This window comes from Talpa europaea (genome assembly GCF_964194135.1).
Source record: "Talpa europaea genome assembly, chromosome: 3".
In the NCBI taxonomy this organism is placed as follows: Eukaryota; Metazoa; Chordata; class Mammalia; order Eulipotyphla; family Talpidae; genus Talpa; species Talpa europaea.
This window is the reverse complement of record NC_140069.1, coordinates 146,503,216-146,521,823: the sequence shown is the minus strand read 5'-3', so window position 1 is coordinate 146,521,823 and position 18,608 is coordinate 146,503,216. Positions and strand designations below refer to the sequence as shown.

Sequence of the window (18,608 nt, the reverse complement as noted above, 5' to 3'; positions counted from 1 at the left end):
CCTGCCATCCTGACTGACACAAGCTCTTCCAGCAGCGGCGCAGGCCCTGGTCAAGTAGCATCCTTGTCTTCACCTGCACTGGTTACCAGGCCCTCCACCCAGTCACTCAGCACGATGCCTGCACCCTTTGAACCTGCCTTGTCATCCCTCCCCATGATCACGGCCACCGCGTTATCTCAGGGGCCAGCATGTCCTTCTTGGACCCACTGATACACTCACGACAAGCAACAGCCAACGGACCTGGGTTCAGTTATGTGCCAGCCCCTGCTGTATGGACAGGATGTTTAACTCACAGAGGTTTTAATTCACAGAGGTTTTATTTCCCAATGGTGTGAGTATGTAGGAGCGAGGGGCTTCTCTGATGATTACCTCTTGCCAAGGAAAGTTCTTTGAGCTTTCAACTTATCACCTATTTTAGATTTCTGTGTCTTTCTCTGATAATGATTCTCCCTTTTCCAGCTTGAAATCTATTGTCCTTGATGGAGAACAATGAAGAAAGTATGGGTGGAAGAGCCCATCTTGCTTTCTTCCTATTGGTTTATTGAGATGAGACTACATTCTCATCCAAATTATTTTTGTCCCAACAAACTTATTATATTTTTTTGTAAATGTAATATCTGGATATTTGTCATAAGCTTCAGTTTATCCAGGTCTACTAGATGCTGATATTTTTCTTACAGTAAGCTTTCTCAAGATCCTTTTCTTTCTGATCAACTAATTCCTGCTAAGGTGTTAATGGCTGACAATAGCTTAATGCGGCAACCTTTTAGACAACATTTGTATTTCTACAACCACTTTAAACTCCTTAACACAAAAGAGTACATGATGGGAGAATTTCAAGTCTCCTTGGAAAGACAGCAAGAAAGGACTTTGAAGGGAAGAGAGTTTTCCCTAAAGCCCCACTAAGCACAGAACAGATATTTTTAAGTACTTATCTATACGGAAGTCTCCTGTTCCTGTAAATAACATGAGAAAAGTCAATGAGCAAAGGCACCTGCACATTCATCACTGCAGACAGCAGACAGGCGGAGGCAGGAGAGCCTTCTCCAGGTTTTAGAGGCTTCGAAACTACAGCTGACCCCACTTTTCAGCCATTTTATCCTGATCTATCCAAGACCAATGTAAGAACGTTTTACATGACAGCTAAAGCAGTGATTACAACTTGATTTAGAAAGTAATTCAAAAAGTGCCAAGTAAATGCCGACATCCTAGGACACAACACATGATGGTTTATGGGAGGTTAGTGTCTAGACTTAGACCAACCAAGATTCCAGATCCTGCCTCTGACCGTGACTAACTGAGGGTGCTTCGGCAGATCACAGCCCTCGAGGCTGACCGCCTGCTCTGAGAAGTGAGCATCATCATGATAGCTACCAGACAGGGACATCGCAATAGGATTAATGATTAAATGTCGAGAACAGTATCTAGAACATAGAAAAATAAAAAAAGGTCCATGCACAGGACTATTGTGAGGGTGGGTGTATACAACTCTCCAAGTAAGCTTTGAGGTTTTAGGGTTTCTGGGTGCTTCCAGAGCTTGTCTGATGAACAAAAAAAAATCAGCAATGATTTCTATGGAGATTCTAAAGTGCATTAGCCTGTTTACTCATTTATTTTTCATGCATTCCTCTACCCAGCATATATTTAGTTGAAATTCAGTGGTAAACAAGACAGACATTCTCTTGCCCTCGGAACACATAGAGCCTCGCTGTAGAGCTACGTCAAAAACTGAGCCTCAGGGTTGGCAGGAAGCTCACCCTCCACAGGATGACAACCCCTCATGCCCTCTCAGATATCTGTCATCTACAGAAAGAACAAGGATTGGCGAGGACCAGCAGAACACCACAGAGGCTATGTGTGGGTGGGGAGTGTGAAATGGGGCAAGCGCCATGGAAAACAGCGCCCAGTTTCTCAAAAAAATAGAAGTATTACCCTAGAATCTAGCAGTTCCATTCCTGGGTTCATACCCCAAAGAAGTGATACCTTGGACTCACATAGATATGTGCACCCCATTCCTTATTCACAACAGTTAAAGATGGAAAACAATCCAACACCTACAGAAGGGTGAATGGATGAGCAAAGTGGTCACACACACACACACACACACTATTTACTACAAGAGGAACTGAAACTCTGGTTAGTGCCACACTGTGCATGGAACTGGAAACATTCCTGTGAAATCAGCCAGACACGAGGACAGCTGTCCCGTGATTCCCCATGTCTGAGGTGCCTACAAGAGTCATAGCCACAGAACGTATGAGGGCAGTGCCCAGGCCTGGGATGGGGGTGGGAGCCAGTGTGAGACAGGGACAGCATTTCACATGGGGAGGTGCAAATGTCCTGAAGACAGGAGGCCACGATGCCGGTGACTGTCTTGCTGCTCCTAATCTGGACTTACAAGGAGAACGTGGCCAATTTTATGTTATGTGTCTTTTGCCACTATCAAAAAAATCATGTTCTGTTACTTCAACAGCTGATTTAGCTGAACGTCATCACTAGCATGACTTTGTCCCACTGAAGCATGTGGAATAAAAAAAAAAAGAAAATAAAAGGTGTGGAATCTTAGCTGTTACCTGACTGGCTACAAAACCCCATATCAGCACTTAGACAGCAAGAGCAAACAGGAGCTGTGTTTTCTTTGAAGGTCTTTATAGTGGAGGGAAACTTTGAGTGTTGTTCCTCAATCCTCCCAGATATTTTATTATTTTATCTCATCAGAGAAGCAAACAGGGGTAGCACAGTGTGGATTTCACATGGAAGGTTAACTCCAACAGTCTGATTTGGCAGGGACACATAGGACATTCAGAAGTATTAGATGAACCTTCCACATTACTGTGGATAAACTACTCTGGTTTCATTTTCCCAAGACCGTTTTGAAAATTTGATGTCTTGAGCATTTTCTCTACTTGACATTGGTGTTATTTCAAGCAAAGACAATGCTGAAGTATATTTTTGTTTAGCCCTCTGAGGTTTTATTGACAGAAAATAGGGTATATTTTAAAAATAGTTTATGACTTAACATTCAAGAGGTAGTTTAAATTTGTTTCTTTGAAAAACATGATAAATTGTAAAACGCAACTTTCCAAGAGAAAAAAATATAATCTTAAAACAAATAGTTTTATAAATATTTAGAGAAAAGTTTAAAACATACTGCTGCATTCTGGCAAAAATTAATAAAATTAATAAAATTTTCTAATAGCATAATTTTTTAATGACAACATTTATCACCCTTATTAATTCACTGAATGGATGCTTAGGAGGACCTTTCATAAGGCAGGTACTGTGGTCTCTCTTGGTTTCCTGGGATGAATAAGATAAATAGGATTTCCGGCCCTCCTAACCCTGAGTTCTTTTGCCCGCCTGATAAGTCCATTTCTTTTTAGGTCACAGGCAATTTCCTAAACCCAAGGGTAGTATTTCTGGCCTCTTAATGTCCATTTCTCCAGACTATACATTCATAATCCCAAATTTCCTTCTCCTCAAGCTCTGCCATATACAAATTAAGATATTTATAATCATTTACCTTTGGAGCCAGAGGGAAAAAGCTCTTAGAGAACAACCAATGTTACTTTTGATAAATCCTAGTGTTTTGAGGGATGGCCACATAATTCCCTCTTCATTTAAAGCACAAAATTTACTCAATGAGGGTTTTTGTGAAGAAGAGTCATGCCTGGGGATGACCCAGTGATGTAGGTGCATGATTCGAGAACATTCTATTACTTTCTGAATCAGAGTTGTCTGAAGGACACTGTCCTGCACTCTGCTTTTTATAAAGCAGCCGGAAGATTCTTCGCACTTTATTAGGAGAGTTCCTTCTGAACAAGTTTTATTTTAGCAGATGCACAGGCATCTCTCTGTCAGGCTTTGAATCAAAGGTCCAACCACAGCGACTGCTCCTCCCTCCCGACCCTTGAGTCCTGTGGAAAGTTCCTTCTTTTCATCTTTCCCAAACCCTTTTTCCACATTTAACCTTAACACCTGCCAGGAGCCACTCACCCTTTATGTGTGCCTTTGCCTTCCAAATGCTTTCCGAGGCCTCCCTGATGGCACAAAGGGTTAAGTCACAGCATTATGAAGCTATCCATGACTACTGCAGCATGAGTTCGATCCTCCACCAGGCAGCTACCCACATGGTGCAGCAGACCTCTCCTGTCTCGCCCGCTGCTCCCCTCAGCAGTGGATTTCAGTAGATCCGCCTGTTCTGTTCCCCACTATCTCTGGTGAATGCACTCACCCTGCCCGCCCCCTGCACCTCTGGCCTGCACCCCAGCTCCTGCATGCATGAATAAATAAACCATAAAAAAATACACTTCCCTATGCAACACGACCCCAAGGCCCCATGTTCACACCGAGCCCATGAGGTCCCATCTCTGTTCTCCAGCCCCCGCTGCAGGGCCTTCTGGAGCTGCCAAAGGATTTCATGTTCTTGCTGATTTTCGGAGACCTCCAGCTTCCCTGGTAGAAACTATGCACAGAGGCCTCACAGCGAGAACACCCACACCCAAATTTCATATTCACCCTATTGGATGCAGCCAGGATCTCCACAGCAGTGCTCTCCTCTCTCTGGAGGGTTGGCAGGGAGGGGGATGAAGTTTTGATTTATCAACTGGGTGGGATAATATGTAAAAAAAATCTGTGTTCTCCAACTAATAGCTTGATGCATATCACATATATGAAGCAGATATAAAAGTCATCACAGTTCAAAAGTGGCCATTTTTCTTTCCAACTTAAGAGCACTGTAGATACGTAAGATCTTTCATACAAGATTAATATGAAAAAAATCTATTTTACTCATAGTTATCCATATTATTTCCATAGCCAGAACTTGATGTTCTTAGTCCAGTGATTTTAAAGTCACAAAACTAATATCAGTGATAAATGGCCATGGGTTTAGGACGATTTTCTTGCAAGTGAAAGAGTTTTGATAATTTCATGATTATATTCTTTGGAAAATTATAATTCTGTCTTAAATCAGAATGTGCCCAATGCAAGTTAGTCACAAAAGCCAGGAAAAGGCAAAGGCATATAAAAATCTTAATATTTCTAATGATAATAAGCCTGAATCATAGGTCTAATCAAATTTTACTTCAAGAAGGTATAAAAAGGTCTTTGGAATTTTAGGCTATATAATGAGTACTTCCCTATCTCCAACAGAGAAACCATTTCCAATGAGGTTAATGAATTCAATTTCACTGTGCAATTCCCTTCCTCAGCTTTGCCCTTTTCTTTTACACATATAATTGGAAAATAAACGAAAATGACCAAAAGTTCTTTGGGAATTGGATTGAAAAAGAAATGTATGTCTCCTTGTTAATGTTCTTATAATGGAAAGAAATAGCTTAAAATGTATTTTTAAAAATTGGGGAAGGAATTTGCATAGAATTGCAAATAATTGATCTAAATATTTTCATCAGCACGTACTTATATTTTCAGGATCAAATCCTTTTGAAGACATTAATAACTGAGAATGAGTTTCTATGTTAATGATACAATAAAGGGAGGACCAACTCCCTGCAGCTGAAAATTAAGGTGGCAGTGGTGGGGGAAACACACAAAATAACAAATCAGTTTGAAATAGTAGAAGCACAGAGAAAATAATTCATAAACAAAAATTGACAAGTTTAGAAATAGAATAAACAGTGTTATAATAGTTGCTCAACAAAAGGAAAATGCCTTGGTTATTATTTAATGTAGCCAATACTAATCAAATAAAAAATAATTTATATGAACCTTTCAAGTCCTAAGATTTGAACCTAGTTTTTCATTTGGAAATTTACTAAGTTGTTAGTCAGCTGGTGAGAAAAAGTTGACGCTTGTCATTAATGCTAATTAGAATTTCACAAAGAGCTTTTGCACAGCAAAAGAGACAATAACAAAAACAAAGAGAAACCCCACCAACTGGGAGAACATTTTTGCACCCAACACTAATGATAAAGGACTGATCACAAAAATCTGCAAAGAGCTGATGAGTCTCAACAACAACAAAGAAAATAATCCAGTCAAAAAATGGGCAGAAGAGCTTAAAAGAAACTTCTCTGAAGAGGAAATGCAAATGGCCAACAGGCATATGAAAAAATGTTCAACATCACTTGTCATCAGGGAAATGCAAATCAAAACTACCATGAGATACCATCTTACACCAGTGAGAATGGCACATATTAAAAAAACTAGCAATAACAAATGTTGGCGAGGGTGTGGAGAAAAAGGAACTCTTCTGCACTGTTGGTGGGAGTGCAAACTGGTCCAACCACTGTGGAAAGCTGTGTGGAGATTTCTGGACCTACTAAACATAGAGCTTCCATATGACCCAGCAATTCCACTCCTAGGTATTTACCCAAAGGACACAGAAACATCAATTCCAAAGAGCACCTGCACCCCTATGTTTATAGCAGCACTGTTTACAATAGCTAAGCTTTGGAAACAACCCAAATGCCCAAAAATAGATGACTGGATCAAGAAGATGTGGTACATATATACCATGGAATATTACTCAGCATTCAAAAAAGATAAACACATGCAATTTGCTGCAACATGGATGGCGCTGGAAGGGATCATGCTCAGCGAAATAAGCCAAAAAGAAAAAGAAAAATACCGGATGGTCTCACTCATAGCAGGAATCTAGAAAACTTAAATAAGGGACCAGGAAAATGAATAACTATAAGAAAGTGAAAATCAAAATCAACAAAAAACTATGAACCAGAGACACTTTTAGGGGGGCGGGGGCGGGAGGGGAGGGATTGGGGTCAGAATGGGGGGCTGCAATTGTATGGGGAATATAACAATAAAATTTATAAAAAAAAAAAAAAAGAATGGAAAAAAAAAAATAAAAACAAAAACATGAAGGGAAAAAAAAAAAAAAAAAGAATTTCACAGAGAGGCTTGTTACAGGAGCAAGATGGTCCTGAGCCAAGCGCTCGCTGACTGGAGTCTGTGATAGTTAACTTCAAATATCAACGTTTCTAAGGGCTGCCTAGGGAGCTAGTGAAAAATGACTTTTGGGTGTGTTTGTGAGTTTTAGGAAGAGATTAGCGCCTTTTAGGGTCACCCAGCTGGTGGATGTGATGACAGTGTGATCCTCCTGTGAGGCGGGGACCCCAGCCCAGGGATGGTTCTGGAGCCTGGATCACTCTGGGGTCCTCAAGTAGCCAAGAGCTTAGGTGTCTTTCTGTTGCCCGGCTATCAGTGTGGCAGAATACTGCCTCTGGAATATTCCTATAGTTGCCTGAAGAGAACATTTTATTCTAAGTATAGCAAGTCAGACAGATAGGACTGCACTGAGCTTGAAGAAGAGTTTGTGTTAAGTGTGGTGCCAGCTGTCAGTAAATGTCCCCCTAACAAGTGCCTGTAGGTGTGTCTATCTCTGGTCTGTGGCTTCCTCCTCTGCGGGGGGAAGCCATTTGAGAGGAGCTAGTTCTCTCTTAGCTCACTTTTCAGTGGCTGATGCTGTCTTTCAAAAATAATCCAGTGTCTTTGATTTGGGCCATTCTCACAGATGTGAGTTAATATCTTATTGAGGTTTTGATCTGCATTTCCCTCAGGATAAAGGATGATGAGTGTTTTGCCACGTGCCTATTGGCGATCTGTATGTTTTCTTTGGAGAAATGTCTATTTAGTGATTCTGCCCATTTTTTGATGGTGTTATCTGTTTCTTTGTGTTGAGTTGTCTGAGTTATTTGTAGCTCTTGGATATTGGTCCCTTGTCAGAAGTATGATGTGCAAATATTTTCTCTCATTCAGTAGGATGTCTTTTCATTTTAATGATAGTTTCTTTTCAGTGCAGAGTGCCCAACAACAGATGGGAGGATTAAGATGTGCCCATATCCACAGTGGAATATTACTCAGCTATAAAAACAAAAGAGATGAAATTTTGCCATTTGTGACAATGTGAATGGAAGTGGAGGGGATTAAAGTAAGGGAAATAAATCAGGAGTAAGACAAATATTGCATGATTTTACTCACATGTGGAATATAGAGAAACAAGACAAAAGAACAGACAAAACTAAGCCAAAACAAACCCTAGATATATGAATGCAGAATTGAGGCTACTAGGGGGGTGTCAAGGGCAGGAATAAAATGGGGAGGGGGTTCAGGGGTTTAGGGTAAAGGACTGTGGGGACTTTGGTGCTGAGTATAGTGTAGTAAAATACATCTGAGGAAGTGTAAATCTTATACAGTGCTATAAACCAAGGTGACCTCAACAATAAAAAGAAAAAAAAAATCACCTAAAAGCTGTGTAAGCATATTGGCCAAGGTTTTCTGTAATTCTGTTCCTCAGATCATTTACATCATAATCACTTGAAGTCTATAAATTCTTCAATTTCTCAACATTTTAAAATCCTAGAGGTGGGGCCTATGAATCTGAATAGTTAACAAGTTAATTCTTTGAGTGAGTCTCATAGACTCTAGGGATTCAGCCAGTGGAGACAAAACCAAAGCAGCATCAGGATCATTTGCTGACAGCATTTCCCGATGGTACCAAAGACCCATGGGGGAGGAAACATGACTGCTAGGCTTGCAAACCAAAAGCTGTAAAGCAGCAGTAATTATCGCACTGCAGCCCACACAGCCCACGTACCCCATGCCATGCATTTGCGGCTGTAACTGTTTGCCTGCTCATCTAGATGGAAACAGAACAAAGCCAGCCTCGGGCACTCAGCAAGTCAGCTGTGGCCAGGGATATTCCTCCGTCATTTGGATGAGCAGGGATTATCAACAGCTTTCCAACTGACTAGTATGATCCATTTTCGATGACAGCAATGAAAACTGTTGGCCAAAAAGCCGATCACATTAAATACAGTTTTGGAGGAAAGTCAGTTTGGCCATTGGGTTGCTTTTTCTCACATCGATAAACCCAGTTTACTTGTTGCTAAGACATCTTGTCTGTCTTTCATCCACTCATTATTTACCAGGGGTCCTTTTAAAACCCTGTAGATTTAGCTTCCAACAAACACCGTGGAAGATGAGAGAAGTAGAGGTCTGGCTTGGGATTTCCGTCTCAGTTTCACTCATCATCACATCATGATGCAGAGGGGGAGGCACCTGCTTAGCAGCCAGGATCCTGGGATTGGGGTGTGCTGCAAACTCAGTGGCAAGTCAATAAAGGCCTGGACCTCCATTTTTTCCATTAGATGATTGGGGATAAAATCCTGGCTTTGTTTTTCAGAATTTACAAATTCAGTCAGAACCACATATTATAATATATTGTATTTCAGGAATTTTCTTAGGAATTTGGGGAATGTAGTAGGAAACATGATTTATCAGATGACTGCTCTCAAGTAGGGTTTATTCTAATAAAAAGATGTGGATGAATGGATGGATGATAAATAGATGATAGATGGATAGGTAGATGATTACTATAGCTATCTAGCTAGCTAGATGATACCTAGATAGATGATGAATGGATGGATGGATGGAGAGAATGATGGATGGGTGATAGATGGAAAGATAGAGACTGAGATAGATAAATAGATAGATAGATAGATAGATAGATAGATAGATAGATAGATAGAAAGAGATTGATGATTGATAGATGATGGATGGATAAATAGAAGATATGTATATATGGTAGATGAAGTGGAGATATAGATATATTAACATAAATAGACATGTGAATATGAAAGATATATTTTCAGAGGAAATATACATATGTTATATTTTTTGAAGCTTAAATCAAAACTTTTCTTAAAAAAGCAATTTTTTTTAAACCTCATATTACCAGATGTAGGAGAAAAAAGTCAATAAACCAATGAAAGACATTGATCTAAATAACACACGCAGCACTTAAATAAAAGATGTCCCTGCATTTCATTAAAAATAAAAAATACTACTTTCTGATAGGATTCATTTCTCAAATTAGAAAATATGCAGGTCCATGTTACAACAGTTTCATATGCAGTAGAATTGGTCATTAGAGAATTTTCCTGCGTGCTAATATTTTCCTTCCTTCAGAACCAAGACATGTGTGATGAGATAGCTTCTCACTTAAGACAGCCTGTGGTGGGCGGCGTCTAAAATCCCCAGGATGCCTTATCCCTCTGCAATTCCTTCTGTAAGTGTAGACTGGACTTAGTAACTAACATTTAACAAGTTGTCTACACTAGGACTGAGGGACTGTCATTTCCAAGACAGATGAAGCTTGGTTCTTTATTTATTTTTTTTTTTAAAGATTTTTTTTTTTAATAGAGGCATGTTTTTCTTTATTTGTTTGCTTGTTTGTTTTTGTTTTTGTTTATACATGCACTGGGTACAGTCAGAGGCGTGGGAGGGTGAGAGAATTCACCAGAGCCAGAGCGGGGAGCAGAGCAGGCAGAAGGACCGAAGTACACTGCTGAGGGGAGCAGCGGGCGGCAGGAGAGGTCTGTGCACCATGTGGGACCCTCCTCCGGTGGCCGAGGAGCAGCCGGGGATTGAACTGGCGCCGCAGAGGCCGCGGGCAGCTTCGCAACCCAGCGCTCTACCGCTGCGCCACCGGGGAGGCCCGAAGCTTGGTTCTTTAAAAGGAAGTTTGGTTTCCATCTTGGACACTTTCTCTGTTGCTTATAGGATTTGCTCCCTCCTCCCTTTTCCTGATTTCCCTTACCCCTTCAGCCCAGTCATCAGCAGGAGAGGCCTCTGAAAGAAGGGAGACCTATAAAGAAGAGCACATGGGGGAGAGCTATTCACCCCAGAAATAACCAGCACCACCATCATCCAAGTAAGGGAACTTGAAAGCAGACCCTGGAAACCCAGTCAAGGTTTCCAAGAATGGAGCCACCCCTGACTTCTTGGTTGTTACCTCGAGAGACCTGAGTTGGGACCACCCCACTAAGTTGGCCCCGATTTCCTGATCTAGAGTTACTGAGAGATAATGCATGTTTGCTGTGTTAAGGCAGGTGGTAGACACCTAATCCCAAGACCTGACTCGAGTCTAGTATCATGAAAACAAACAGGATCAGAACCTCCATAATCTCCTATTTCTAATTTGAATATCTGAGTTGTACTAAAGACTATTTATTGATATTGTTAATAGTAATACCTTAAAAATGAAGAGTGAATTTGCCAATCACTTGAACACCATTGGATTAGTTTGCTTTTTGCTGAGATTACTGAGTCCACTGAATCAAATGAAAATACTTCACAATCAAACATCTTTGAAACTTATTTTTAGCAATAAAAAATAGTAGTCTTACCTCCAAAAAAGTACTTCTCTCCTGTTTTAACTTGCAGAGGACTGTTAGTTCGCACTGCGGAAGCCTCATCTCCATCGATGGTGAGAATAGCAAAGTTTTCCTTAGCTAGGAAACGAACCTCGTGCCACTGCCCATCATTCAATCCAGAACCTGTGAGGACAAAAGAAAAGTCAACTCTTTTTCTTATTACATTTAAAATGATTTTTGACATTAACGAGCTCAGAGTATTATGAGTCAAAATGATATGATTTCACTTAGGAAAATTCAGTGTCATCAGCACTGAGATCTCACGTGTGCAGGTGATTTATCCCTTGGCTTGAGTATTGCATGCTAGGACCCCATCAAGTAGAAAAATAATATTAATGTGTTATTTGGGAGCTTGGGGATAAGGATGGGTAGGATGAAGTTGTTTGGGAGATGCAGATAAAGTATTTTATGTTATTTTTTTAAGATTTATTTATGCATACAAGAGCTGGGGTATAGGCCAGAGGAGCAGGGGGTGAGAGGATCCACCAGAGACAGAATGGGGAGCAGAACAAGCAGATCTACTGAAATACACTAAGGGGAGCAGTAGGTCAAACAGGAGAGGTCTGCTGCGCCATGTGGGTCACCTCCCTGGCTGGGGATTGAACTCACACTGTAGAGGCTGCAGATAGCTTCTTAGTGCTGTGATTTAACCCTTTATGCCACCAGGAAGGCCCAGATAAAGTATTTTAATTCGATGATTACTTTCTGATTTGATATACTAGGTCGCACTCTCAGAAACGAAAATGAATTTATGGCTATTATTTAGTATTTATTTAAAAAAAAAAAACAACTTTTCTTTGTTCGTGACATGGTTTGCCTCAAAAAGTGCATCTATATAGTTTATAAAAATTAAGGACTAAAAAATGTGTGAATATGTACAGTTATGTGTGCTAATTAACCACTAAGAAGCCATGAGATTATTTATACATGACATTTCTTGATAATGAAGTACTTTCTATTTAAACAAGAAAAACCAACTAAAGAAATCAACATCTCCCCACACCAGCAGTCACATGTCACTGTTGCCTAAAACAAAGATGTTCAGAGAGAGATTCTATGGAGTTCTCCATAAACAGGCAACATTTACAGTTCATGTTGAATTGGTGCTTATATTACAAAGAGTAATGGAAAATATAAGTGCAAATGGAGGAGAACAGCCATTGAAAATAAGTATCTGGCAAGAGTTTAAGAAATACTAAGGGACAGAGAAGTCCAAAAAGGTAGAAGCAGCTGCTTAGCCGTGTGCAGGTCTCTAGCCTCCGCTATCACACAGGGAAGGGATTTTGTTCTAGTTGGTTCCAGATGGCAGGACTTAGAACCCAGAGATAGAAGTTACTTAAGGACACACTTCAACTTCAACTTCACAAAAGAAAGAAAAGTGTTCAAAAATGAAAGTCAAGTAAATCTATTGACATTTTTTGTTTAACGAAATGCTTCTTTCTCAAGTAGGCTACTTTTGGTTCTCCCACAGAACTGATGCAGAGAAGACTGTTCACAACATGTTATCAAAATACGAAACTGGAATTGTGTTGGTTAACCCAGAAGTACATGGTTTTGATTTTGGTTTTTGCTTTTTCCTTTCCGATGTGATGAACCCTGATTTGAAATGCAGTTTGGGGGCACAGATCCCCCAGACATCGATGTTACCATGGTTCAATTTCAAATTTTTTACCTAAATAATCACCCAGCCAGAGGAAGTCACTTATGAGATACTTCCGGTTGACATCTTTCTGTCCTAAATAGCAACCAGAAACCATTCTAAAAATTTCTATGAAAATTTATTTCCTTATTACAAAATTAATTTGTAAATGGAGCACTGTCAGCTTAATTGTTCATGACAAAAAGGTCTATTATTGCAATCAGATTAAAATAAAAAGGTTATTCTGTTTTTCAAGAAACTTAATTACTGGAGAAATTGGACCACTGATAAAAGCAGCCTTCTTGATAGCAGCCCCTGCAACTTCTGAGCTCAAACTGTGATTTCTATTCATTTTAATTGCAATTATGACTTGGAACTTTTAATGGTCCTCATCAAGAGGTATGCCACAACAAGCTCTGATGGGAATGGACCTCCAAATATAATGAGGTTCATTCTTTAGTGGAACAAAAATGACCCCGTTGCACAAAACAAAATATGCTGCTCCTTTTAAAGTGTTCTTCATCTGAATGTAATAAAAAAATATCAAAATGAAGGACTAGAGTCAAAATAAGGGGGGGAGGTGCAATTTTATGGGGAATATAACCAAAATGAAAATGCATACACTGTGCAAAGATGAAAAAAGATGTAAGAATTATATAAAATAAAATATTTAAATAAAAATAAATGAAAAAAAAAAAAACAGCCTACAGGTTGTCCCTAGAGATCTAATCTCATTATCTTGGTATAGGTGAGTATTTGTATATACACTGTTCTGAACTATATTCTACTTGCTCTGCTAAGTGCATACTTGCATTTGACTCATTTACACTTAAAAGAAAACATTTTAAAAATTATTAGCCCCTCTGACAATAACAGGTGAGAGAACTGAGTTTGATGACACTTAAGCGCCTCATAGCTGGTAAATGGCAGAAGTGAGAATTGGGACTCAGATATAGCTGGTTCCAAACAAACAAATAACACAACAAACAACACAACATGTTACATAAATTCCACATCTGTGATCAGTGTTCTCTTATACTATGCACATGCACACTCTCTCTCTCTCTCTCTCTCTCTCTCTCTCTCTCTCTCTCTCTTTTCCATTTGCTACCAGGCCTGGAAAGGAGTTGGGTTTCTTGGGTGAGTTGCCCTTGTGTCATATAGCACCAGCACCGACAGGAAACTGAGCTCCCACCCTGTTCATCTGCCACCTTCCAGCACCTACACCATCATCAGATTGTTGTTGCCCTGGCTCATTCTACATACAACATACCTTTTAGCAGTTTCTTTCCTTGCTGTTTTTCCCTTAAAACTACAATTAAAATGGCAATTTTGTGTTTCAAGTTTGAGAAGTAAATTCTAGTATTCCCCACCCCAAGACACATTGAAACAAGCTCATGAGTATTCATCAACATCATGCCCACACGTGGTGATACCCTGAGCCAAGAAAACTCCATGTCTACTCTTTTCATTACAGAGCGTGCACAGATGCCCAGGAACGAGTGATGTTGCAGTCTGTAAAGCTGAAACCCTAACCCAGACCTTCTGATGCACAGACAGTAGTTTCCCCACTATTCAGACATGAAATATTGAGTTGTATGGTGAGAAAAGAAGAAAGTGCTGTAGTTCAAGCGTGGTTCTCCTCTGCCTTCATCCGCGCCTCTGTGAGGGAGAGCCAGATAACTCTGTATGACACAGACAATAAAAACGCATGCCCTCTCCTACAAACGTCTTCAAAAAGTGTTTTGCTCTTATTATTCTTGGGCCATCTGTCACTTGGAGGAAGAAATAGAGAAATAGATTTGCTCTGGAGAAGTTATGTGGAACAGCCTCTTAAGGCCTTTGTTTTAATTAAAAATATTGTTTGGCAATTTTTAATTTTATGAAGTGGAGCATTAATGGAATTTAAGAGCTTTTGGAATTCAATATATCAAATTCACTCAAAATCACAACTGTACATACCAATACAATACATTTATTCAAAAGGTAAGTATCATCTCAAGTTTTATTAGTGACTATAAATCATAAACAACAAAGACTGCATCACCAAGCAGGATTAAAGTAGCACTTTCACCTGCTGATAAAGAGAAGTTAGTCTCCTACTCATTCTTCTAGTGCCAGTGACATCCCAAGGAATGGAGACTCTCAGAGCTAGTGGGGTCCTGGGGGCTGGAGAGTAGTTCAGAACCAGACATAAAAGGATACTGGATATTGTTAAAAGGGAGAATCATGACTCACATAGCCAGAATTTCTTGAGAGCCTCTCACCATGCCTGCACTATATGTCCATCACCACTGACTCCTCTTCAAAGGAGACTTCTCAGATTTGTTCTGAGAAAATAATTTAGTGATTATATTAGAACAATGCCCAGCATTAGGAAGCAGAGTATCCACAGAATAAGGTCAAGGGATAAAGACCTCAAAACACTAAACAATGGGTCTAGAATATGACCCAGTGATTCCACTCCTAGGAGTCTACCCAAAGACAGAAAAACACTAATCTGAAAGAAACACTAAACATAGTGCACGTCTATGTTTATTGCAGCAGCATTTACAATAGCCAAGACATGGGAACAACCTAAATGCCCCCAAAGAGATGAGTGGATGAAGAAGATGTGGTCTATACACACAATGGAGTATTACTCATTGATCAAAAAAGATCATCTCATGCCATTTGTGACAATAGGGATGGAACTGAGAGCTAAGGAGATACGTCAGAAGGGAAAACACAAATACATGGTTTTGCTTATCCGTGGAATATAGAGAAATCAAGGGACCAGGAAAAAAGGCAACATTTGCAAGCTGACCCTAAATCTGAAGCATACAGTAGGGGAGTGGGAGGGGAAGGGGTCAAAGCAGGATGGGAAGAGCATCAGGGACTGTGGTGAAGGCTCAGGGTGCTATGGTGGAGGTAGAACTACGGGGTCTACACCTGAGGGGGAAATCAAATACCATACAAAAATTAACAATGATAATGAGAAAACAATTTTTTGAAAAAGAAAGATAAGGAAGCTTTGATGAGTAACACTTTACAGAGTGTGGACTTCTAGTGAGTCCAAACCTGGGACGCGACGTTGAGGGAAATCAGACATGGGGGACTGTCATGTCCAGCATGCAGCAAAGCTTTATTGTCTTAGTGCTCGTTATATACTATTTTAATTGCAGCAGGTGTAACATCAAAGCATACCATACAATGATAACATGCATGAGTGATTAGTCTACTTTCTTACTATTACCTATTTACTTCAGATAGTAGGGTACCAGGTGGTTAGTTCTCACACACATAATCTTATCGCCCCCTAGCCAGAGCCTGGGAGGTTTGCTCATTATTTTTGTTGTTCTCAAACTGTGGAGATGTACGCAGGTCACTTCCAGGCCCTAAACACCAAGTCCTGTCACCCAGAGGTTTTCCTCCGAGACGCATGTGTTTTCACATGCCTTAAAGACTTGGGTCAAGGCCCTTCTGCTCACTACCCAGGGTCTCTCCATTTTGTTATTCTCAGACTGTGGAGATGTAGAAGCCTGACTCCACGCAGGTCACTTTCCAGGCTCTCAACACCAAGTCCTGTCACTTAGAGGTTTTCCTCCGAGACGCATGTGTTTTCACATGCCTTAGGGACTCGGGTCAAGGCCCTTCTGCTCACTACGCGGGGCATCCTCCAACAACAGAGAATGAAGTTGCAGCTTAGATTTAGTACTTTGGGGGTGGTTATTATCTCACAGCTATACACATGCATGTAGTTATAAGTAGGCCTTCTCAATAAGACAAAATGTGGTCAGTCTAAACGATATAGAGTTCATAAATATGTAACTGAAAATATGAAACTAAAAATACATCCCAACATACACACATGAGGCCTTGGAGACTAGAAAAACAAGTCCAATGCGAATAGGCACAGGGAGGAGATCCTGTCTTGATACATCACAGAGGAGGGAGGACAATCTGTTCTGCAAAAGTGCATCAGGTGACTCCCCATGTTACAACACCCCAGCACCAACACCACGTGTGAAGAAATCAGGACAAAATCACTTCCAGAAAGTGAGAGTGGAAAATGAACTTTCTAACTTATTTACATACGTTTTTTGGAAAACACAGGGCAGTTGGAATATTATAGACATTTTCCCACATAGGACTGAAAGCTGACATAGACGGATTAATAGAAATGGGTTCTTAATTGTCTTATTGGGAAAACGGGGGTCATCTTATCTTTGGGGCCACCTCGTATTCAAGCACACACGTAACACCAAGTGTGAGGCTGAAGTAGGATGAGGACCCAGGGTGCCTGACGCACCTGCCCTCCGAGAGGAGGAAGAGCAGAAAGGACAAGGCAGGGACTGCGGCCACAATCAGGACACACATCTTACTTCCGCTCACCTAACAGGTGGCCCATTGGCCAGGTAACCTCTTTACACCTCAGAACCTTCTCTGTTAAACAGGGGTGATGAAAGTATCTACTTGATAGGGCTGGTGTGATGATTAAGAGCCTGCATTATCTAGAGCAATACCTGGCACATAGTTTGACATCAATAAATATTAGCTATTATTTCTTATTCAGGGAGTGAACCTAGTTTTCCAAATATCAACTTGGGTTGATTAGTTTCATTAAGTATTATTAAATGATTAAAAATTGGTTTTCTTCATGGACAAATACCTCCCTTCTCTATATAAATTCAATTGTGAAATGTTAGTGGTGAGGAATTGGGGGATTTGTGAAGGTAACTGAATAGATCTCTTTGTTAATATCAGGGTCAGCTATTTTTAAAGCCAATTTTGAACTACACGGTAAAATCAGTCCTATTTTCTCACAGTTACTCATCTACTTTCTCCTCTGAATGTGTTATTTTCAACTATACTATTCAATAGAAGTGGTTCTAAATGTTCATGACATATTTCCAAAACTTAATACAATTCCAAGCATGAGCTTTCTATGGGGATTAATTCTGAAGAGACTAATATAAACAAGTATATATTTTCCAAAATATTTTTGTTGGAAATATATATACTATTGCAACAATCTTGATGTATTTGATATTACTTTATAGGATGTGTCTCCCATTATTTAATGATTCTGAATGATAAAAATGTTTTGACTGTATGTTACAAATAGAAAATATTTTTCCAAGGAGAGTTTTTAAGCTAAAATCAATCTTTGAAAGCGTATTTGAGCTCCTGAACTTATATTTTTCATAAGAAAGCTAAATTATTATATTTCTCTAATATCTCTCTCTTACAATTGTTACAGAAACTTGTTTTGTATGCAAATATAAAATGCTAAAAAGTATTTCTATATAAACTGTCTTTCTACTGGTATTTTTTTAAGTAGGATTCTTGAGGTAGTTCTGTGAGTAAGAAAAAGCAGATGCTACTTTTATTAGAAATAAGACCGGTTTAATGAATATTGAAAAAATAAAGTATTTAAAATAAAGTCACAACCTAAGATATAACATCTGTCTCAAAAACATCTTCCAATAAAATTACAGGGACTTGAGCTGTCAGTCTTTTACTCAATATTCAATCTGAAGAGAAAAATTTCCTAGAATATGAATCCACCTTTTGACAATTCTAGTGTTGTCTGATGTGCTAATGATATGTCTTGTAAGTTATCAACTATATATTTATGCAGTAAAAAAGGAATATGCACCTCTCTAAATATCCCATGTGGTATGAAAATTCTACATTGTAAGGACATTGATCCAATTTAATCTTGCTTACATGCCAATCCAAATCACCTTGTAAATATGAGTAATGGCAGTCAGACAGAACTTGTAATAAGG

General features: G+C 39.6%; 1 protein-coding gene across 1 annotated transcript in view; it reads right to left on the bottom strand.

Annotated features, from left to right (window-relative positions):
* The window catches only part of CNTNAP2 (contactin associated protein 2), a gene marked incomplete at both ends in the record, with an annotated part of 1,573,870 nt that overhangs the window by 679,638 nt on the left and 875,624 nt on the right, over positions 1-18,608 (bottom strand). Inside the window, one exon of the mRNA XM_084230860.1 lies at positions 11,169-11,318. Within this exon, the coding sequence (XP_084086986.1) occupies positions 11,169-11,318 (150 nt within the window). The remainder of the gene's footprint in view (positions 1-11,168; positions 11,319-18,608) is intronic.